Source organism: Podarcis filfolensis (genome assembly GCF_964270895.1).
Source record: "Podarcis filfolensis genome assembly, chromosome: 14".
Lineage (NCBI taxonomy): Eukaryota > Metazoa > Chordata > Lepidosauria > Squamata > Lacertidae > Podarcis > Podarcis filfolensis.
Genome location: NC_139616.1, coordinates 50,720,601 through 50,744,144, shown reverse-complemented (window position 1 = coordinate 50,744,144; position 23,544 = coordinate 50,720,601). Strand labels below are relative to the sequence as shown.

Below are 23,544 nucleotides of genomic sequence, written 5' to 3'. Positions count from 1 at the left end.
ATGAAAGCAGATCCAGATTTCCTTGTCCTCTTTAGATAATTGGAACAGTCTTAATATAAGGGAGCAGAGCTGGTGTGTGCAGTCGCTCTCTGGAGCCTATCATTTTGGTGAAATGATCCCATATGATTTTATTTATTCTTTTGGAATAAACAACCAATCTTGGCGCCTGGAGACTGGAGAGACTGTAAGGAAATGATGGTGGGAAGAAGAGGGGCATATCCTGAAAAAGAAAGCTGTTTCTCAGGAAGCTGGGGTTAAGCAGAGCCATGTAGTGCAGTGGTTAGTGCAGCCTACGCCAACATCTGGCACTCTCCAGATGTTTTGGACTATAGTTCCCAAGTGCCCCAGATTTTCCACAGGAACCTCAGGCGGAATAGCCATCCCTGCACCGGTCAAAACCCTTCCACGTTGTGCCACATCCAACTTGCGCAATTTCAACTTTGTGCACTTGGCAGCTGGCCGGCTGAACTCGTCCAAATTAAATGCACAGAAAGCGGAGAGCTTAAAAGCTCTTTGGGGGCAGATTTCTCCCTCAGCTCTCCGCCTTGCATTCAGGGCTCTGGGAGGCTCTTGCGGAAACTCAAGGCGGTTGTGTGAGATCTTGCGAGGGTCTCTCAGAGCCTGGTGAGCAAAGCGGAGGTTCGAAGATCCGTTTGGAGAGAGGTGGTGTTGTGTTTGTGCGCGAACTGTGTCCCTGTAGCTCTGCCGGGACGCCTCTCAACTCTGCGCTTGTCTCGTCAGCCAGGATCCTGCGTCTCTCTCCCGCTTCACCATCAAAGACCTGCTGCCCGACTTGCAGCACGTCCTTTTCTGGATGTCGAACTCCATCGAAATCCTCTACTTCGTCCAGCAGAAATCCCCGGTTTACATCCAGAGCATGGAAGAGGAGCTGGACATGAAAGGTGTTTTTATTATGCTTTTAGATTGGTTGGAGTGGGTGGGGTCAGGGCCGGATTTAGGTTTGATGAGACCCTAAGCTACTGAAGGTAATGGGGCCCTTTATATGTCCAGCTGTCCTTTGTCAACAACAAATTGTCTACTGTTTTTTGTGTTGAATATATGCTAGTATATGGTAATTTGTGGACCTCATAGGTATCTCAAGCCATTTGTACATGTTACTCCCCATCTAGTTTTCTGTGGGGTGGTGGGGTTGGTATGGAGGACCTCTAAGCCACCTAAGTCCCAACTGGAAGCCTGATGTGACTCAGCCCTGACATGGGTGGGCAAGAATCAGGCTTCTTGATTCGCTCCCTCTGAAGACGAGCAGGGAGGGCGTCCAATGGCAGCCGAGTCAGATGAGTTTTACAGGTCCAGAGTGACACCCATGGGAGCCTTTTATCAGGGTGGGGGGCAGAAGTTGGACGGGGCTGTTGCCTTCCTGCCTGGTTGGAAAGAAGGGGTGCTTTTGGCTGGCTGGACAGGCTTTCTGTTATGTACTGAGTTGAATAGGATCCAAACTGCAGCAGTCTGACTGGTCCTAGAACAATAGGATTCAGAATGCAGCAGTCTGATTGGTCCTAGAACAATGCAGCAGTATGATTGGTTGGCAGGAACCACCCAATCATGCTCCAGATAGAAGTGAATCCACAACCTGATTGGCTTACACTAGAATTCCGGAATTAGCCAATCATGTGCAGCCCATTGTGTAAATAATGTATATAAAGCAGATACTTTGAGGGGACATTCATTCATTCCTCCTCACCACTATGAGCTGAATAAAGAGCATGAAATCACTTTGCGACTCTGAGTATATTTCACTTTCTCTCCATTTCTGCATCTCTTGTTACCCGAAGGAGACCATAAACCCGGTCGGTTTAAAAGCTTAGCAAACTTCACTGAGTTATTTCACGCACGCAGAGCTGTGGGAGTCTCTCTGTCTTCACATTTGTGGAGTTGGCCGTGTGGCTCTTTCCATGCCGACTTGGAACCCCTTCTCATTCTCTGTCTTTTCCTGGCGCATTATCTTAATGCGATTTTTAAAAACGATGTTTAAATTAATTGCTTTAAGGGATTATTAAGTGTGTTCACCTCTCTGGGTTCCTGCAGCACAAGGGGCGGTTTGCAAACGTTAACAATAAATAAACACATTAAGGTTTTGGCCTCCGAATGCAAGGCTTTTTGGGAAAAGCTGCAGAGGTGCCTTTTCTCGAGAAGCAAACGCTCAGCCCCAAATGTTGGGCTCAGCTCTCCTCATTCTTTCTTTTTCCTGTTTCCCTTTTAGGATCCAAGGAATCTCTCATTTCCCTGACCATCACTGCCAGCGAAGAAGCCATGACAGTCCTTGAGGAAGTCATTATGTATACCTTCCAGCAGTGTGTCTATTACATCTCCAAGGTAATACATGTCCCTGTCACTTCCAGGGAGCTGTGAGGCTGAGGGTTGCTTTTCCTGACCAAGGTCCAAAGACTGGGGGGAAAAAACCGCATATTTATTTTATTTATTTGATGAAATGCGTGTGCCACTCGAGCGTAGAAATCCTCAAGGCAGTCTACAGAAAGAATAAAACAGTGAGGCTATCAGTCAGACCAGTTAAAACATTTGGACTTTAAAAACCAGCAATAAGCTAAAACACACACCAGCATTCTATTCTTCTTCTTCTTGTTATTATTAATTATTATTATTATTATTATTATTAAATTTGTATTCCGTCCTATACCAATAGATCTCAGGGTGTTTCACAACACAAAATTACAATATAAAAAAGACATGACACATTCTAGGTATCTGGGTAAAGGTAAAGGGACCCCTGACCATTAGGTCCAGTCGTGACCGACTCTGGGGTTGGCAGTGCTCATCTCGCTTTCTTGGCCGAGGGAGCCGGCGTACAGCTTCCAGGTCATGTGGACAGCATAACTAAGCCGCTTCTGGCGAACCAGAGCAGCCCACGGAAACACCGTTTACCTTCCCGCCGGAGCGGTACCTATTTATCTACTTGCACTTTGACATGCTTTCAAACTGCTAGGTGGGCAGGAGCAGGGACTGAGCAATGGGAGCTCACCCCATCGCGGGGATTCAAACAGCTGACCTTCTGATCTGCAAGCCCAAGGCTCTGTGAAAAGGTTTCTTTAGCAGGTGGCAGAGAAAAGACAGCGAAGGCTGCCACTGCTTGGTGTCCATCAGCGGGGAGTTCCAAAGTGCGTAGGTGCCCCCAGTCTAAAAGATCAGACTCCTTACGTCTGAGGAAGGGGTATTATGTGGGTCAGTTCCTCAGATCTAAGGGGTCAAGAGGGTATGCATGGGGCAAGGCAATCTTGGAGGGAGACTGGCTTGCGGTAGACGGAAGGGTGGACATTTCTGAATGCAAGGCAAACCCCCCCCCCGCAAGCAGAAATCAAGCCTGTCAGGGAGAAGGTTAATGTTGATCTTTGCCTGTCGTGTGAAAGTGGCCCTTTTAGCTGCCAAACCAACCTTCCTGAGGATGAAGAAAATGAGGTCCATGTATCACGGTCTTTACCCAGTGTTGCAGCGGAGGGGGGGTCCTCGTTCTAGACCTCCCCAGGAGCACCCAAGATTGCTTATTTAGCTCGAATCATTCCCCAGTTGCAGTCAGAGGCACAGACTCTCTCAACCTTTGCAGAGCTCATTCTGTCCCCCCATGCAGAGAAACGGCTGTGTCTCCAGGCCTGACCCTCGGCTGCACACATGGCTGGCATCGCGCAAAGAGAAAGCGTCTCCTTGCAGATACAGCCCTGCGCATCCTGCACTGCACCACAGGCACAGCCAGCCGTGCATGGCAGTGACAACCGTCGCTGGCTGTGGTGATGTCATGGGGAGAAGGGGAAAGGGAGGGAGATCAGATCGGAGGGGGGCAACTTCCAGCAACCTGGAGACATGATACATTACAAATGGTTTTGGGTAGACATCGAGAAGTCAGCAAAACAGAGGGCTTGTCTTTTGAATCTCCTGTTGGCAAACTATAGGGACACGGGTGGCGCTGTGGTCTAAACCACCGAGCCTCTTGGGCTTGCCGATCAGAAGGTTGGTGGTTCGAATCCCCGCGAAAGAGTGAGCTCCCGTTGCTCGGTCCCAGCTCCTGCCAACCTAGCAGTTCAAATGCACACCAAAAGTGCAAGTACAGTGGTACCTCGGGTCAAGTACTTAATTCGTTCCAGAGGTCCGTTCTTAACCTGAAACTGTTCTTAACCTGAAGCACCACTTTAGCTAATGGGACCTCCCGCTGCTGCCGCGCCGCCGAAGCACAATTTCTGTTCTCATCCTGAAGCAAAGTCCTTAACCCGAGGTACTACTTCTGGGTTAGCGGAGTCTGTAACCTGAAGTGTATGTAACCTGAAGCGTATGTAACCTGAGGTACCACTGTAGATTAATAAGGTACCATTCCAGCGGGAAGGTGTGAAATTTGAAGTGTAAGCTCCTCGAAGGCAGGGGGCGCCTTGCTCTCCCCACCTGCCTTCTTGCTCCTTTGCAAAGCCCCAAGTACCCGGGTTGCGACGTTCTCGTCTCGAGCGCCAGGCGTCTGGCCGAGAGGAACCTCTCACGAAATGAGTCAGGTCTCGCAGCCTGGAAGGCCAGAGAAATGAGCACTTTTACCAGAAGGGTGGGGAAACACTTTCCAAGATGCTATATTTGGAGGGGTGACTCTGTCTTTCGCCAGTTCTGGCGCACATTCAGCAAGCCTCCAGGTTGGAAAGCTGCCTCTTCTTTCCTTCCTCAGCTTTTCCCGGTGTCCTTCCCACTCCCATCTTAATTTTTATTATTATTATGATGAATAAAGCAAGAAAAGCGACTCAAGGGGAAAATGCCACGCAGGGTTAACAAAACCCTCAATAGTACACTCCACGCTGGTGCAATAAAAATAGAATGATGTGACTATTGATTTCAAGCCCAGAATAAAATGAAAACCCACGACTGTTGTGGGTTGAGATGAATCTTAAAGAGGAATAATATGCTATTGTATTGAATTAACCAGAATCCATTGATTAGCAGAGGGAGGGGACAAACTGTTTTCCTCTTTATTGACATGTGTTAACACAATCAAGCCAGACAGCTGCAAACTTCGCGTTCTTTCCATCTTGGAGATTGGTCCAATATTCCAACCGTCTCCATATCTGCCTGCCCTGCCCTCTCTCACTGCAGACTTCATTAATGCCAGACCACTGGCACGTATAAAAAAATGCATTTCTGAAAATTAAAAATGTATGAAATATATGGCACAGCAATAAAACTGCTAGCATATTTGCAAAGCTAAGCAGGGTCCAGTATGGATTCGAATTGGAAGGGGATCCATGTTTCGAGATTCCTGTATTGCAGAGTCCCTTCCAGTGCTACAATTATATGATTCCAGTCCTGATTTATTGCCTACCCTACAATACTCTTCTATGTGTGAGGCTTTTCATAGAATCATGGAATTGTCAAGTTGGAAGAGACCTCGAGGGTCATCTAGCCCAACCCCTGGCAACCTGAGCGCATCTTAGTTTAATGTGTGTGCTACCCAATGATTTTTTTTTTTTAATTTTGGAAATGCAACTTTCCCAAAATGCCAGATTTGAACAAAAGAGCTGTCAAAAGCAAAAGTTTGAAAAAGGTGTGTGTTTGTTGGCTCCAAGCCAGGAATCCTGAGGCCTGTTGTGGGTGCAGAAATAAATAATAATAATAATAATAATAATAATAATAATAATAATAATAATAATTTATACCCCGTCCACACTCTGGACGGCTTCCAACAAAATATTAAAATACAGTAATGCATCAAACATTAAAAGCTTCCCTAAACAGGGCTGCCTTCAGATGTCTTCTAAAAGTCTGGTAGTTGTTGTTTTCTTTGACATCTGATGGGAGGGCGTTCCATCTAGATAAATAGATGTTGTTGTTGTTTAGTCGTTTAGTCGTGTCCGACTCTTTGTGACCCCCCTGGACCAGAGCACGCCAGGCACTCCTGTCTTCCACTGCCTCCCACAGTTTGGTCAAACTTGTGTTGGTAGCTTCGAGAACACTGTCCCACCATCTCGTCCTCTGTCGTCCCCTTCTTCTTGTGCCCTCCATCTTTCCCAACATCAAGGTCTTTTCCAGGGAGTCTTCTCTTCTCATGAGGTGGCCAAAGTCTTGGAGCCTCAGCTTCAGGATCTGTCCTTCCAGTGAGCACTCAGGGCTGATTTCCTTCAGAATGGAGAGGTTTGATCTTCTTGCCGTCCATGGGACTCTCAAGAGTCTCCTCCAGCATCATAATTCAAAAAGATAAATAGATACACACAAACATGAATATCCAGATAAATAGACACACACACACACAAGCTGCAACGCTTCCCCAGCGCTACGTGGGACCAAAGTGGGTCGCTCGCCCCTCCTCAGAACATTTGGTATGAGCTGAGCCACCCTTTCTCTCTCCCCATCCCTGTCCAGTCTCTGTACGTGTCTTTGCCGCCCTTGTTGGACTGCAACCCCTTCCAGAGCGAAGGGCGAGAGGGCTGGCTCTCTTCCCCGCCTCTTCCTGAGGAGATACGCAAAGTGGTGTCGACCTACCAGGCCAGCCTGGACCTCCTCCGCCAATATGAGGTGCACCTCGAAATCAGCTCCCAGATGTTTGCCTACCTGTTCTTCTTCTCCAACACCCTCCTCTTCAACCAGCTGATGGAAAAAGGTGAGTGGTGGGAGGAGCTTCCAGGTGGGAGGTGGGGGGTGTGAAACACAGAGGAGTCAGATACTACATTCCTAGAGTGGACATGTTTAGACATGAAGAGGGATGTTTGTCCAGCCAGTAGATAAACTTCCTGTTTCCTCCTGGGCTGGGACAAACTTCCTCTGCAGGTGAGCAGAGGTGGGTGTGACCTTACCTGTGCCGGTAACAAAATAACACAGGGCAGGCAGCCATCTCTCTCTCTCTCTCTGACTCCATTCCTTGAAGAAGCAACATCTCCTTAGCTTGAGATGCTCTCTTGGTTTCCAGCCAAGAGAGGACAAAGGAACTATCTCCTTATGGGATAGATTCCAGGTGTATATACAGCGGACGCTTGGGTCATGAACATGATCCGTGCAGGATGCACGTTCACAACCCACAGCGTTCGCAACCAGCAGCAGCGTGTCTGCACATGCACGGGTTGCTATTTGGCGATTCTGTGCATGCACAAAGCACGATTTAGCGCTTCTGTGCATGCGCAGATGCCAATACCCAGAAGTAACCCGGTACTTCTGGGTTTCGGTGGTCCATAACCCGAAAAAAGCGCAACCTGAAGCATCTGTAACCCGAGGTATCACTGTATTTTGTAACTTAAATGTGCCTTCTGGGATCCATTTGTGAACGGAACGTGTGAGTAAAGTCTTTTATACTTTTGTACAAGACTGTGCTGTGTCTATTCTTTTTAGGAGGGAATAAAAGGGGAATTACCAGGAAACATATTCTAGAGGCTTATGCAAGCCTGGCAAACCTATCTGCTGTGTAAGTTTAAAAGGGGGGTGTTAATCTACTAAATCACAGAACTTGTTAACACAATTTGGGAAGGATAAAATTAAACAATATATCCTTTCCTGCCTCCCTGAACATTCCCACAGGAGGACCAAGGATGCTGGCAAGAGATCATCATCATTGTCATTTTATTTATACGCCGCCTTTCCATAGTTAAAACAGTGCTCAAGGCAGCTTGATCCGGAGATGGGGATCTGGAGAGAGATTTAATTCTATCAAGGTTTAATTGTTTCATAATTATTGTTCCGCACACCCTCTGTTTTTAGCTGTCAGGGGGAAAGGAGGGGTACGAATCAATCAATCAATCAATCAATCAATAATTCAATCAATAATTCAATAAGTAAATGAAATAAAATCTAAGAAGCGCCTGTAAATTATTTGAAATGGAAAAACCTGGCAGAAATGAGGATCTCAGGAGCATCAGGGGGTCAACTGGGCAATCTGACAATGCACATCCGAAGCTGGTGATCCTTCCGTGACCTTCCTCTTCTCCTCCTCCTCTTCCTCCTCCTCCCCAGGCTCCTCCTTGGGCTGCTTCCATTGGTCGAAAGGCGTGAGAGTCCGTGCCACCCTTCGGCTGCTCCTGGAATGGGCACAGCGTGTGGGCTTTGGGCAGCTGGCGGACGAGTTCTTTGGCAAGCTCTCCAGCGTGGCCAGCCTCTTGGCCATGCCAAACTCCCAGCTGGCGCAGGTGAGGAGCCCTTGGCCTCAAAGGGGCACGTCCAGTTGGGCAGTCCAGCAGGGGGGAGTTTTATGTGCCCGCAGCCACTGTCTCGTGAGTAGGGTTGCCAGGTCTCCGGGGACTGACCCAAAGTCTCCAGGCTTGTCTGCTAACCCCTTGCAGGTGGCAGAACGGACGGAGGGGGCTTGACTCTCCAGCTGGGCGAGGGCACCTTTAAAAAAAATAATTTAATTGAGGAGGCTGCCTGCAGCTTGAAAGCTTCAGCCCAGCAGGAGCTGGATGCAGATTATTGCATGGCCTCAAACGGGGCAGGAATGTCCTGCCCTCCTCCCCTCTCCCAATAAACTTCCATCTCTTATTGCATAGTCTTTCTGGGGGTAATGCTCTCCTCCCCTCCCTCTTCCCCTCTCCCAATTAACCTCTATCTCTGGAAATTTTTGCATAACCTTTCGGGGGGGGTTGATGCTCTCCCCCCCCCCAATTAACCTCTATCTCTGCAAATTATTGCATAGTCTTTCTGGGGGGTGATGCTCTCCCCCCCTCTTCCCCCTCCCAATTAACCTCTATCTCTGGAAATTATTGCATATTTCTGGGGGGTGATGCTCTCCTCCCCCCTCTTCCCCCTCCCAATTAACCTCTATCTCTGGAAATTATTGCATAGTCTTTTGGGGTGGTGATGCTCTCCTCCTCCCCTCTCCCCCCCCTCCCAGTTAACCTCTATCGCTGCAAATTATTGCATAACCTTTCTGGGAGGTAATGCTCTCCTCCCCTCCCTCTTCCCTTCTTTCAATTAACCTCTATCTCTGGAAATTTTTGAATAACCTTTCTGGGGGGGGTGATGCTCTCCTCCCCTCCCCCTTCCCCTCAGTGAAGCAGGGGTGGTGGGGCAGGAGGAGGAGGTGTGGAAGGCCTTGACCGGGCATAGGCAAACTCTGCCCTCCAGATGTTTTGAGACTACAATTCCCATCATCCCTGACCACTGGTCCTGTTAGCTAGGGGTGATGGGAGTTGTAGTCCCAAAACATCTGGAGGGCTGAGTTTGCCTATGCCTGGCCTTGACTCTTCACCATCCCAACCCATCTCTCCCTCCTCTGGCACCTGCTTTTTGCTCTCCAATCTTGCAGCTTCTCCTGCCTCTGAGCCTCGTCTTCCAGGCTCTCCCAGATCACTGATCCCTTCCTCCAAGTCAGTCTCCAACCCCCCTTCTCCCAGTGCCCGCTCAGCAGTCTCCGGCCACGACCTCTCAGTGTCCAGCCGGTCCCCTAGGTCTCAGGTTTGGTCTCTGAAATCTCAGCGTCTAAGATCCTCACAATCCCGTGATGTTGGCAGCGCACGTCTGAGGGTGGCGCCAGCTGCCCAGTGATGGCCGTGGAGATCATCCCTTTGCAACACCTCACCCATCCCTCTCTTGCTTTGCTCAGATGACCTGGCCTGTGCTGAGAGCCGAATTCCCTGCCCTCAATCCTGCCCAGCTGCACCACATCCTCACCCAGTACCAGGCCTCGTCCGACATGGGCTGTGTACCAGCCTGGCAGCCCAGCAAGGAAGATAGCCTGGCAGCCTTCAGAACAGGTAAGATCAGCCACGGCCGGGTTGCCCGGCGAGGGATTCTGTCGAGAATCGTGGGGGAATCGTAGAAGGCGAGAGTCAGAAGGGGCAATGGGGGAAATACTTAAAGAAACAATGTGTATGCCATGGGTAGGCAACCTAAGGCCCGGGGGCCGGATGCGGCCCAATCGCCTGCTAAATCCGGCCCACAGATGGTCGGGGAATCAGCATGTTTTTACATGTGTAGAATGCATCCTTTTATTTAAAATGCATCTCTGGGTTATTTGTGGGGCCTGCCTGGTGTTTTTACATGAGTAGAATGTGTGCTTTTATTTAAAATGCATCTCTGGATTATTTGTGGGGCATAGGAATTCGTATATTTCCCCCCCCCCCCCAATATAGTCCAGCCCCCCACAAGGTCTGAGGGACAGTGGACTGGCCCCCTGCTGAAAAAGTTTGCTGACCCCGGTGTATGCAGTTCAAATGTCCCCATTTCTCTGAATGGGTTCGGACTTCAGTGCTGATTGGATGCCCACCCCTCGTCACCAATTACATTCCTGCCTTGATGGGGGTAGGACTAGATGACCCTCTGTGTCCCTACAATTCTACGAATCCCTGACACCCCCAAGCAGGGCTGGGGAAGTCCCCTTTCTGAAACCCTCTGCCAGTCTTTCAAAATACGAAAACACTTCAGAAAAGAAAATCTCAAGTCGAGAGAGGACCCAATGCAGCCCTAACCGTGTTTTGGGGGGGGGCACAGATTACTGGCTGATTCTTGTGGGAACGGGGGACGGAACGAAGCGCTCTGGGAAAGGTCGTTGTAGCCAAGACCTTGAACGGGAGCACTTACTGCAACATTTTGCTGCGGGTCCCAGGCGTAGCTTCATATTTCATAGGTGAAAGTCATTTTGCAGGGCTGACCAATCCGCTTGGCTCGCTCCCCTGCTCCCCCCCCCCCAAGCGCACGTTTTGATTAATGGGAGACATTTGAGGGGCACATTGCTCAGAGAGAGGCGAGTGCCGCATGCGGTCTTCGCACCGTTTGCGCACAAGGGAAACGGCACCAGCCACAGCCTTGCATGCTTTCTTGTCTCGGAGCACGGATGCCAATCGTTCCCCGCAGAGCTTTTAGGGCAAAAACAGGAGGCTGCTGAAATATCACGGTGGAAACAAGCATTCCCCCCCCCCCAGGAAAGGCAACCTTTTAAATCAACATTTGAGGAATGATTTTGTGTCAAGTACCCAAAGCGATCGGCAGAGAAGCCTCATCAGTGCCAAAGCAATTAGACTGAAAGATGGAGACAGGGCGGCCGATTTCTACTTCCTTAGCTGGTTTAGGCAGGGCTGGAAAGTGGTTCTCCCATCCCCTGCCAACGGGGAGTGTGTGGTAGCACCCCTCCAAACGGCACAGAGGATTCTGGGGCACATAATAATAATAATAATAATAATAATAATAATAATAATAATAATATTTTATTTATAGCCCACCCTCCCCAGCCAAAGCCGGGCTCAGAGCGGCTAACAACAATAAAAGTAACACAGCATTCTAAAAATCACTTCATTCTAAAATCAATTCAGAATCAAATTAATGGCAACCATTGGGCTAGAGTTCTATGAGGATTACAGAAAGAGGGGGTCAGACTGTGCCTTGGCCAAAGGCCTGGTGGAACAGCTGTGTCTTGCAGGCCCTGCGGAAAGATGTCAAGTCTCGCAGGGCCCTAGTCTCTTGTGACAGAGCGTTCCACCAAGTCGGGGCCAGTACTGAAAAGGCCCTGGCTCTAGTTGAGACCAATCTAACCAGCTTGTGGCTTGGGACCTCCAAGGTGTTGTCATTTGTGGACCTTAAGGTCCTCCACGGGGCATACCAGGAGAGGCAGTCCCGTAGGTACAAGGGTCCTAGGCCATATAGGGCTTTAAAGGTTAAAGGTAAAGGTAAAGAGACCCCTGACCGTTAGGTCCGGTCGTGGACGACTCTGGGGTTGCGGCGCTCATCTCGCTTTATTGGCCGAGGGAGCCGGCGTACAGCTTCCAGGTCATGTGGCCAGCATGACTAAGCTGCCTCTGGCGAACCAGAGCAGTGCATGGAAACACCGTTTACCTTCCTGCCGGAGCGGTACCTATTTATCTACTTGCACTTTGAGGTGCTTTTGAACTGCTAGGTTGGCAGGAGCTGGGACCGAGCAACGGGAGCTCACCCTGTCGCAGGGATTCGAACAGCGACCTTTGATTGGCAAGCCCTAGGTTCTGTGGTTTAACCCACAGCGCCACCCGCGTCCCTTAAAGGTTAAAACCAGAACCTGAAACCTGACCCTGTACTCCACCGGGAGCCAGTGCAGCTGGTATAGCACCGAGTGAATGTGATCGCACGGTGAGGACCCCATAAGGAGCCTCGCTGCGGCATTCTGCACCCACTGGAGTTTCTGGGTCAGTCTCAAGGGCAGCCCCACGTAGAGTGAGTTACAATAATCAAGTCTGGAGGTGACGGTCGCGTGGATCACAGTGGCTAGGTCAGGGCGAGAGAGGTAAGGAGCCAACTGCTTAGCTTGGCACTGATGAAAAATGCTCAGTTGATGTGCGGTGGGGCAGGGGGCTGTTCTTTCTGGTTGCATGACGAAAACTCAAAACTCACACATTTGCTTCCACCACAACGGGCTTTAGATGACATCCTGGAGTCCTTTGACAGCCACCCGCCAATCATGCTGCCCAGTGGGGGGTTCAAGGTGGACCTGGAGGCTGAACACCTGGACGACAACATTTACCAGCACTTCCTCTACATCCGCCACTTCCTGTGGAGCTTGCGCAGCAAAAGCCCCCACCCCAGCGACTCGCCCGAAGCGGAGACCCCCAAGGTAAAACTCTTTTGCCTTTCCAGAATCTTGAGCATTTGATCTCACATCTTTGAGATATAAGAAGGGCCGTCACACTCAGTTGTCACAAGCTGGGTATGTTTAGCTTGGAGAAGAGACTGAGAGGCGGCCGTGATAGCCACCTAAAATATCTGAAGGGCTGGCAAGTGGAAGATGGAACAAGCTTGTTTTCTGCTGCTCCAGAGAGCAGGACTCGAACCTATGGCTTCAAGTTACAAGGAAGGAGATTCTGACTCAACATCAGGAAGAACTTTTTGACAGTAACAGCTGGTGGCCGCTCCCAGTCACCAGTCTGGCTGCCGCATTCTGGATTAGTTGTAGTTTCCGGGTCACCTTCAAAGGTAGCCCCACGTAGAGCTCGTTGCAGTAGTCCAAGCAGGAGATAACCAGAGCATGCACCACTCTGGCAAGATAGTCTGCGGGCAGGTATTTCATTTTGCGATTTTCATTTTGGAACTGGACTCCCAGGTAATACGCAGTTGCACCATATTTATGTCAAACAAAGCCACTTTAAGTATTGCTTTGACATGTATGGAGCCACTGGCACATGCTAGCTCATCCTGAACTTGGAGAAGAAGCAGGAAGGAAGTAAAGCCCAAAAGGAAGTAGTCTAATTTACCAGCAAAGAGCTTCTAAGAGTTTGAAGAATCAGTGAGGAGAAAGGACAGGTTGCCTTTCTGTCTGTCGCTCCTCTACCTGTTCAGGTAAATCATTTCATGTGGTGTTGCTTAGTCTATACACCCAATCCTTGCTATGCCTGAGGGTTGTCTGGGCAAGATCCAAAACGATCTTCCCACACAGGGCCACCAAGATCTCCCCTCTGCCCCACATTTTGCAGAATATGTTGAGAGCTGTTGAGATGGGGGCGGGAATGCATTGGATTGTTTGCAAACCTGCGGATGTGAGATTGTCACACACACACACACACACACACATACACATTTTTATTGATTTCTTAACATATCGGTTCCAACAGTCATACAACATATCTTCACATCTTATACAATATTTTTGACTTCTGTTAACGCCTCTGATGATTTTCCGTTCTTTATCACTTATTCTGCCTTTTAAAATTTCCTATTACACTTAATTATCCGCAACTAATAATTCTTTTTGTAGTCTTTCTTGCAATATTTCAAATAATCCACCTTACAAAACTTCTTGCACTCCTACTAGCATAATCTGTTCACCACAATTACTTTTCAGATAGTTCATATATTTACTCCAGTCTTCTAAGAATCTCTGGTCCCTCAGCTTTCAAATGCTTCCTGTGAATTTATCTAATTCTGCATAGTCTCGGACGTGAGATTGTCAGTGGGGTTCACCCCGCTGGTAGAGAGTTGAGGAAAAGGGCAAGTCTTTTCTTCTCCCCCCCCCCCATCTGAAATATTGTGGCTCCTTCCGTCGCCCTAGGGCTCACACCTAACAAGCAAAGCAGCTGCTGCTGCAAGCCCAACATGAAATCCAGCAGCGGTTCTGAATAATTGAAAACCAGTTGAGGGCTCAAATTCCAAGGTGTGCGCATGTTAAACCCCCACCAGACGTGCGCCTGCACCTGCTCATCACCTTTCCTTCAACACCACCTGCCTGTTTCCGCTGAGTGTCTGCAAAGAAATCTTCCTATAACCTGAATTGGGAACGATATTGTCCACCTTTTCCCTGGGGTTGCAGGTTCACCTGGTTGTGAAATCAGCACCCACACATTTTCAGGTCAAGGCAACAAATGCAGCTTGCAGTTCTCCAGTTCAGGGTGTCAGCTGGCCGGCCAGCCCCTCTTGCAAGAGAGTCCATTCCACTCTTGATAATACGATAATCTTTATTGTCATTGTCCCATACAGAACAACGAAACTGAAAAAATCTACGTCAGACATTCAAAAACCCACAAGCCTGCTATCCCAGCCTGGTTAGCCCCCTAAAAACTCTGATACCCCATAATTAAATACAACATACTCCCGAAGAGACTACCTTACACTGCATTTAAAACCCAAATCGCATTTGGATAGAAACTGTTTCTCAGGCAGCTAGTCCTAGTCTTTATAGCCCTGTACCTTCTTCCAGAAGGCAGAAGCTGAAAGAGATCATTTCCGGGGTGCGCACTATCCTGCACTATCTCTGCAGCTTTCTTATGGCACCTGGAAGCATAGATTTGATCCAAGGTGGGAAGAGTGCGCCCAATTATTCTCTCTGCAGTCTTTACAACCCTGGACAGCATTGTTTTTCCCCGACCGTGCAGCTCCCAAACCACACACACAGACCATAAGTTAATACACTCTCAACAGTACAGTGGTACCTCAGGCAGCGAGTGGCCCCAAGGCCATGGCTGAGAGGCGATTCAAACCCTGGTTCCCCACAGTTGTAGTCCAATATCCTGTCTGTTAAATCACACTGAGGCCCCGTCCACACTATCCGTCCACACTATACAGTGGTACCTCGGGTTACAGATGCTTCAGGTTACAGACTCCGCTAACCCAGAAATAGTACTGCGGGTTAAGAACTTTGCTTCAGGATGAGAACAGAAATCGTGCTTCGGCGGCGCAGCAGCAGCGGGAGGCCCCATTAGCTAAAGTGGTGCTTCAGGTTAAGAACAGTTTCAGGTTAAGAACGGACCTCCGGAACAAATTAAGTACTTAACCCGAGGTACCACTGTACAATGGTAAAATGCCATCAACAGGTCCTTGGAGAGATTGTTTTTCCGGAGGATTCTCAGAGGATTCTTTGTTGCTGCAACTCGGTTCGGAGTAGCGGAAGCTGCGGGAGTTTTGCAAAGCGAGACAAGGGGGCCCCCGGCGCTCTGTTTATGCAGGTGGTCGAAATTTGCTTTTCTTCCTGCTGGGTTTTAGTTATCTCAGGTGGAATTGTGACTGCTTTTCTGAGCAGCCCTTAAAGGGCTGTGTCTGACAGGCACCAAGGGGAAAGGGGCTCCCTCTGAGTCTGGCAAATCTCTTCCTATCGATGACCCCATGATGGCACCTGCTGGTGCTGGAGACCAACTCCTCCTTGCTTTGCCTGATCTCCAATTGCAGCCCCTCTTGGCCTTTACTGAAAGCCTCCCTGGGCTGATGCTTCAGAGAGACAGAAGCCAATGCGAGGGATTAGTGCTAATTCCCTAACCTGAAAGCGAGGGGATGGAAAGACGGCGGAAAGCTCCTTAGCGGGGCTAAGACGGGGAGAGTTAGCCCTCGAACTTGTGGGCATCCAGTGAAGGAAGCTGAATGCGGGAAGATTCGGGACGGAGGAAAGCAAGTCCTTCTTCACACATCTCAGAGATGAACTGTGGAACTCCCTCCCACCAGAGGTGGATTTCCCTTTCCATGGGTTGTAGAGAGATTAGAACAGGTTAGATGGTGCCTTGCATGTCCTGCATTTTGGGTCCAGACCTTTGCCTCTTCTTCCCATCGAGGAGGATGAGGATGCTTTGAAGGCTCCACTCTTCTGTAGCATCTGGGCTGGCTGTCCCTCTGCTACGGAGCCAGGTTCACGGTCCTTGTATTAATTGACAAAGCCCTGAACAACTTAGGGCCTGGATGCCTCAAAGACTACCTGAATCCTTCTATCCCATCCTGGCAGGTTCGTCCAACTACAACATGAAATGGAGCAATTAGTGTCTCCAGCCCAGTCCTGTGGAACTCTCTGCCACTGGAGATTCAGCAGGCACCTTCTGTTCCAACTTTTCAGTGCCTCCTGAAAACGTTTCTGTTCTGCCAAGTTTACGCGAGCAATTAAGAACAACCAGAATTCAGCGGCCAGGTTGCTCACCAGGGCAAGGCGATTTGAGCGTATTGCTCCGATCCTGGCCCTACTGCACTAACTGCCAGTTTCTGGGCCCAAATCAAAGTGCTGTTTTTGACCTATAAAGCCTTAAATGGCTCAGAACCACAACACCTCACCCCATAGCATCTAACCCAGAACCTGAAACTGTCCTGTGGCCCTTCTTCACAAGAAGTCCAGAGGGTGGCAACACAAGAACGGGGCCTTTTCTGCAGTGGCTCCCCGCTTGTGGAATACTCTCCCCAGGAGGCTCACCTGCAGCCTTCATTATACACCTTTAGGTGTCAGATGAAAATGTTCCTCTTCTCCCAGGTCTTGGGCTAACTATACACCCTACGACCTTTTAAATGTGTTTTCTGGGGGGTTGTATTTTTTTCTTTTCTTTTCCTACTATTATAGCACGTATTTTGTGTTTTATGCCGTTAACCTCCCTGTGGTCTCTTGATGAAGCCTGGTATATACATTTAGTAAACGGCAATAATAACCCCTGCACAATAGTTAGCTGATTTCTGATTTTAATATTCTTTTTTTAATATGATTTTCATGGTTCTCTTTTATGGCTGTAGTAAACTGCTGCAACGCCCCCCCCCCCATGAATTTCAGGATATAGAGGTTTCATATAAGTAAAAGAGAGACTGATGCCTCCTCTTTTCCTGTATCTCTCTGTTAAAAGACAGATGCCATCGGCTGCCAAACCACCCCCCAGGCGGACTCGGAGGCAGAGGCGACGGGGCGCTCCTATGCCCGGGCGAACTGGCAGCGCCGCAGACCCGTGAGCTGCGTGGAGCCCAGGGCAGCCGGGGGTCCCTCTCCTGTCCCGCCAGGCGCCAACTGTTCCGCCGGGGATAACGAGGCTTGTGAGCTCCGGCTCCAGGAGAGTCTCCACCAGCTCCACCTGCAGGCCTCCCAGGGGAAGGGCAGCATCCCATCGGCGCCGGCAGACCCTTCCTGCCTGCTGACCCCGCCCAACACACCTCTGACCTTTGACCCAGCGGGCCTCGAACTCACCCCAGAGGCCACCCCCGGAAAGGCCACGGCGGACCCTCGGAGGAACGGCCTCAGCAGCACCAAAACTACGACCCTTGAAGGTAGGAAACGAAGAGCCGCTTTCTAGGGCAAGCGAGTTGAACCTTTCCAGGAAGGCTGTTATAATAATTGGGAGTGTGTTTCTGCCGAATTATTCTGTTGAGAGTTATTGCAAACTGTTACATCTGAATGGATTATCAAATACAGTGGAACCTCGATTTTTGAACCTAATCTGTTCCGGAAGACCGGCTTCCGAAAAGTTTGAAAACCGAGGAACAATGGGCTGGCTGCAAAGTCAAGGGAGAAAAATGAAAAACGCTGCTCAGAAGCTGTTTTGCTCCGAAAATTGTTCAAAAATAGAAGCATTCACTTCCGGGTTGTCGGCGTTTGGGTTCCAAATTGTTTGGCTTCCGAAGCGTTCAATAACTGAACTTCGTTGTATTTATTAGATCTGTAAATAACAAAATAACGCATCACACTGCAGTAATCTAGTATTGAAGCAGCCAGAACATGAACTGCTTGTGGCCAGGAATGGCCGTAGCTCTCAGACCAGGGACAAAGCTGGATGCAGAAGCAGCCCCCCACCTGCAAACTTGCTCCTTCGGGGGGAGGGCCACCCCACCCAGGGCAGCCGACAGACCACTTTCTTGGGCACAAGAGTGACGCACTGCCTCTGTTTTGCTAGGATTCAAGCTCCGCTTGTTTTTCTTCACCCATTTTGCCCCTGAATCAACACACTGATGCCCCGGCGTCTGTGTGGCCTCGCCTGGTATGGACACTGTGGTGTGCATGGTTTTGGTCTCCCCGCCCCACTGGCATAGCAAGGGATGCTGGTCCCCGTGGCTTAAGCACAAATTCCTCCCCAGAATTCTCCAGCAAGTAAAACAGGAGGGAGGGAGGTTCCAGCATTAGCTTGGGGGTAGTTTTCTACATGTGGGGAGGTTTTTTCTCTCCCCCCAAAATGGGACCTGCCACCCTGCAGGCAGAAGTGATGCCAACCTCTCAGGAGGCGCTGGTGCACTAGGGCAGATGGGGTGCTGCCTCACCAACCTTCCTGCCCTCTTACTTCAGTAATATCCAAAGGCAACACGACGACCAAGTACAACAATGTGATGTCAATATAAACTCCTCCTATAATCTCTACAGAACATTAAACAATATGAAATATGCACTCTCTGCAAAACCAAATAAACAGAAATCTTCTAAATCTCTGAAAGTCACAAATTATGCACTCTTGATGGATTCTCTTGAAAACATAAAACCATAAAAACATAAAACTTTGTGGGCTATGCAAGTCTCTGAAAGAAGCAATGGGTCAGATTCTTATCTGGTGAAAACAAGCTGTAAATATTAATATTACTGTTAATGGAATGTATAGGCCTTCCTTCGCCTGAGGATCCGTCTCGGTGATTCCCTTGTAGAATTCACCAGGGAGGAGGAGGAAGATTTGGGGGCAGAGGGACTAGAATTCGTTGGCTTTGCTTGTCGTTGGCTCTGGCACCCCCTGGTGGTGGGCTCCCTGCCTCCCGCCCTACCAGTTGCCTTCTAGGACTCTTGCCTAGGCTTGCTTTGCAAGAGCTGTGGCTCACGAGGCAAGCCCATTGGTGGGCAGAGCCCGTCCACGTTGGAATTGCAGCTCCTGGGAGGGAACTGGAGGTAGACGGGAGCCCATTTCAGTTGCCAGATCCTCTCCCAGCCTTCAGCAGCAAAATGCAGTGTTAGCAGCTTGTGCTCCCGCCTCTGAGTCACTGGGTGGAAGCAGCTGGGAGCAGCCCTTGTCATTGGCAGCTCCAGCCTTGGGTTGGGCTCAGAGGCTTCTGACGCTTGGCCTCCGAGCTCCCATTTATTTCACAAAAACAGCTGCACTTTGAGGTCTCGCTGCAGCCTGCGCAAGCTCCCAGCGCTGGTTGTGTGCACTTGGTCAGAAGGTCCTTGCAGTTTAAATGTGATTTACAGCCGATTTACCATACTGCTGACAGCAGCGAAAGAGTGTATTGCTCACAGAAATGGGAAAATAAAAACCATTGACCACTGGGTCAGGAAAACCTGGCCAACAATAAAACTTACATATGAGAGAAACGCTTGCCGGTTCCTCACAGGCGTTTGGTTGGCCACTTTGAGAACATGACGCTGGACTAGATGGGCCCTGGGCCTGATCCAGCAGCCTCTCCTTAAGTTCTCATATTTAGAAGGTGTTGCTTGCAAGGGACAAGCTCACAAACCACCTTCCTTCTGACCCCAGGCTCTTCGCCAACGCCCTACGACTTTCCAACACCAGCCTCTTCGAGCCGCAGCTCGGCCGCGGACGATTTTTGCTACGTCTTCGTCGTGGAGCTGGAAAAGGGGCCCATCGGCTTGGGAATGGGGCTGATCGACGGCCTGGTGAGTTTCTCGCTCTCCCAGCTTCAGTCGCTTTCGGTCTGCTGCCAAAGAAGGGCTGGTAGGGAAAGCTGCGCAGATGGAGAGGTACACAGCTCCCGCCATCACCATCCCGCCATTGTCCATGCTGGCTGCTGGGACCAAGGGGAATTTGGAGCCCAACAAAATCTGGAGGGCACCCCCACGTGAGCCAGCCCTGGTCCATGCACAGACAAGTATCAGGTCTCCAGGGTTTCAGCCCTGCTTGGAGACACCAGGGAGACACAGGGGTCAACGGTCTGTTGACCCCTGTGCCACCACTGTGCCCCCGCTGCCACCAACCAGTTACTCTCTGGTAAAACACTGAGTCCAGTCAGTTGTTAAAAGTGAACCAAAAAACAAGTTTATTTTACAGACATTAACAAGTTTATGGTTTCTCAGATAATATTCTTGTCAGTATCTTAATTTTAGTTTCTTTACTGGCCTATACCTTCCTAATACCTTCTGACTGATTATCTCAACTATTTGACTGACTCCTCTTAACAAATTCTCTCACTCTCTCCCACCAGACTAGTCCAGCCCACAGACTTTTCTGTCTCTTCTAACTCCAGACTGTCTTCTCAACAACTCTAACTCTACTCCCCCCAAAAAACCCCTCTGTGCTTAAACCTTATACACAGTTAACTCTGCCCCTTGGGTTCCCATGGGTTAGTCATTTTACAATTAGTTAACCCTTTCCTTATGAACTCAGTATGATGTCACACACCTAGGAGGGCAAATGCCACAGGCGGATCTTTGGGTGGCGTCAAATCCCAGGGCAAAGAGGAAGCTGTGCAGTGAAGGTGCCTGGTGCACCTCTCTAGGGAGGGAGTCCCACAGCTGGGACAGTCCCATAGCGGGGCCACCGCAGAGAAGGCCCTCTCCTAAGTCACCACCCCCTTCTGAGCCTCTGACAGCAGAGGAAGAGCCAGGAGGGGCTCCTACACCGTAGCACCCGAGGGAGTCTGGAGGGGAGAGAGGACCTTTCAGGTCTTTGCATCCCGAGTTGTTCGGGGCTTTAAACACCAACACGAGCCCCTTGAATCGAGCCTGGAAACAAACTGCCAACCAGTTGCAAGAAGAGATGACAAGAAGGCAGCCCAGGAGTTTCCCAGTGAGACCGTCCAACAGTGGGCTCCTGCAAACGCCTCCATCCATTGGCGAGAGAGCTGGCGTTGACCTCTCTGCTGACTCCCGCTTTGCCTTCTCTCCCCCCATCCTCTTCAGCACACGCCCCTGAACTCCCCCGGGATCTACATCCGGACCCTGATCCACGACAGCCCTGCAGCAGCAGATGGCAGGCTCTCCATTGGGGACCGGATCCTGGCTGTCAACGGCACGAGCCTCATTGGCTCTGATTACCAGAGGTAGGGAAAGAGGAGGGAGGCTTGGTGGGGGTGGGGAGGGAAGGAGAGGGGCTGCAAGGTGGACCCCCGATTATGTGGCTCAGCGGAAGGCCGCATCCTGCCTTCTCGCTCTCGCCCACTCCTTCTGATGGGCTTTCCCCTCCCCCTGCTCCCCTTCTTCTTTCAGTGCCGTCGACCTCATCCGATCGGGGGGCAAGAAGCTGCGCTTCCTGGTGGCCAAATCAGACCTTGAGGCTGCCAAGAAAATCAGCTTCAGCTCCTCACCTTCCCCTTGAAATAAAAGAAGAGGTGCCTCCGAAACAGCTCTCCTGGGTTCTCCAACAGTGCAAGCTGCATCAGGCACAAGGGATCGGGGCCATGAGCACAGCCTAGGGAGACTTCTTGCAATGGGGCACCCCGGCTGCAGGCTCCCACCAGCCCCTCGTAAGTGCCTGCAAGCAGCAACACCAGACTACGCCTGGCCTCAAAAGCAAACTCTGCTCTCCCAGCTCTGGAACCGTCAAGATGGTTTGAATTGCTGCGGTCTCAGAGCCAAAGGCTGGGCTTCGCTCTTGCAGACATCAGGTGCCAACAGCTAGCGACTTAAAGAGAGGCTGCGCTGCCCCATTGTGGCCGCCTGCTCTCATTGCAACTGGAGAATTTCGAGACCAGCTGTTTGTACACCCAGCATGGATGGGACCTTAGCCTTGCAGCAACATCCCAAGCCCTCGACCGCTGCCTCCCTGCCTCTGCTGCAAAAACACCTGGGAGAAAATGAGCTTGTTGTCGCTTAATTAACTGCTAATGCACAAGCCCAGGGGGGAGAAGCTGCCGTGGCCAGGGTAAGATGAGGATGCAAAATATGACACAGTGCATGTGCAGGACGAGAGGTGGAAAGCACTGCCCCTGGAGCCTGACACTCGCTCGCTGTTGCTGAACTACAGTTCCCATCATCCTGACAGGGGCTGATGGGAGTCGGAGTCCGCAGGATACCCAAAGCCTGGAGTAAGGGAGAAAAGCTAAACCCACAAAGTCCCAGAGAGGGGAAACAGATGTCAGGCAGCAGAGAGAGATAGGAGGCTGGGAACCTGTTCCAAATGGGCGGGGTATAAATAAAATTATTATTATTATTAAAGGGGACTCACAGCCAGCCCCTTCCCCGCCCCCCCCCCCCGTTTATGGCTATTGGCCACCCCAAATGCACACCTCTATCAAACCTAAGACCCAATGATGGATAGACACGGGGACTTTAGCGGACAGCCCTAAATCTGGCAGGATTCCTCCAAATTCGCTGGGCTGTCTCAACACCTGCTTAAGAAGCGCATGAGAGAGCCATGCCCGGCCGCAACAGACCTAGTCTAAGTCTCCAAGCCCAGGAGCCTCTCTCTGAATTGCGGCTGGGCAAGACGCCTTCTTCAGGGAGCTCACAAAGAAGACCGTGAAGGCAGCCGCTCTCCCTGCAACCGGCATTCAGCAGCTCAACTGCCTCTGAGCAAGGAGGTTCAACAGGGCTGCTGTAGCCAATAGCCAATCCATCTTCCTCGAATGAACCTGGCCCTTTTCAAATGGACTGGCCCTTGCCACGTCACACGGCAGTTCCACTTATTACGGCCACAAGAGCTATGCTGCCCACTGTCCTTTGTGTGCCGGGCGGCCGATCAGGAAAAGAAGCCAAAATACGCCAGTGATTCAAGTGAAGTTTCATCAGTTGTCCCATTCACGCAGGGAGACTTTATCTCATTTACACAGGACCTCCTCCAATACCCCAATGAACAGGAGAAGCTTCCGTTTTCTAGGCGAACAGTATTAAAGCAGCATTTATCTCAAGCCGAAAGACAAACATTTTCAATCCCTTCTGCCGGGATGAACGTCCTCAGTTCACTGGGCTGAAAGACAGCTGTTTTTCACCCTGGATTGAGGAATGGCGACAACCTTTGTTTGTTAATACTGTGCATCTTTTTTAAAAATAATAATAATGTATATATAGTTACAGTATTGCAGTCGATGTGATAAGAGAACAAGGCCAGGGACAAAGGGCCGGTATGTCCAAGCTCCTTTCCTCTGGGTTAAATAACTGGATACAGTAAAACTAGCAACCGTCGTAACAAGGCTTGGCAGCCGTGTCTCATTCTGGGCTCTGTGTTCATTTTTGCAAAAGGGAAGGCAAAGGAGTGCCGGGAAGGGGAACACCATTCACACAGACTCAAGAGGCGCACGGTTGCAGAGCAGGCTGGGGCAACTTACAGGGAGGTTACATTCACAGCGGTTTGTGCACAAAGGCAGAATTGCGCCCCGTCCGGAAAATGCCAGTGCGACTATCCATACCATATAGCGCCCTGGAAATGTCAGCAAGGACTCTGGAAGGCTGTGAGGGGCCTTGCACGCCCTTCCCAGAGCCTGGTGTCAGCAAGGCGGGGGGCCTGAAAATGCCTCGTGCCAGAGGAAAACTCAGTGCGGAAAGAGATGCTGGGCCAGATGGGCCACTGGCCTGAT

General features: G+C 50.2%; 1 protein-coding gene across 3 annotated transcripts in view; it reads left to right on the top strand.

Moving 5' to 3' along the window:
* The window catches only part of RADIL (Rap associating with DIL domain), a 79,470-nt gene extending 56,311 nt beyond the window's left edge, over window positions 1-23,159 (top strand). For all 3 annotated transcript variants that reach the window (XM_083585584.1, XM_083585586.1, XM_083585585.1), the window contains 10 exons: window positions 742-902; window positions 2,222-2,334; window positions 6,358-6,595; window positions 7,936-8,108; window positions 9,521-9,671; window positions 12,306-12,496; window positions 16,956-17,370; window positions 19,551-19,690; window positions 20,933-21,072; window positions 21,239-23,159. In XM_083585584.1, the coding sequence (XP_083441710.1) occupies window positions 742-902; window positions 2,222-2,334; window positions 6,358-6,595; window positions 7,936-8,108; window positions 9,521-9,671; window positions 12,306-12,496; window positions 16,956-17,370; window positions 19,551-19,690; window positions 20,933-21,072; window positions 21,239-21,347 (1,831 nt within the window). In that variant the 3' untranslated portion in view covers window positions 21,348-23,159. The remainder of the gene's footprint in view (window positions 1-741; window positions 903-2,221; window positions 2,335-6,357; window positions 6,596-7,935; window positions 8,109-9,520; window positions 9,672-12,305; window positions 12,497-16,955; window positions 17,371-19,550; window positions 19,691-20,932; window positions 21,073-21,238) is intronic.
* The last annotated feature ends 385 nt before the right edge of the window (window positions 23,160-23,544 follow it).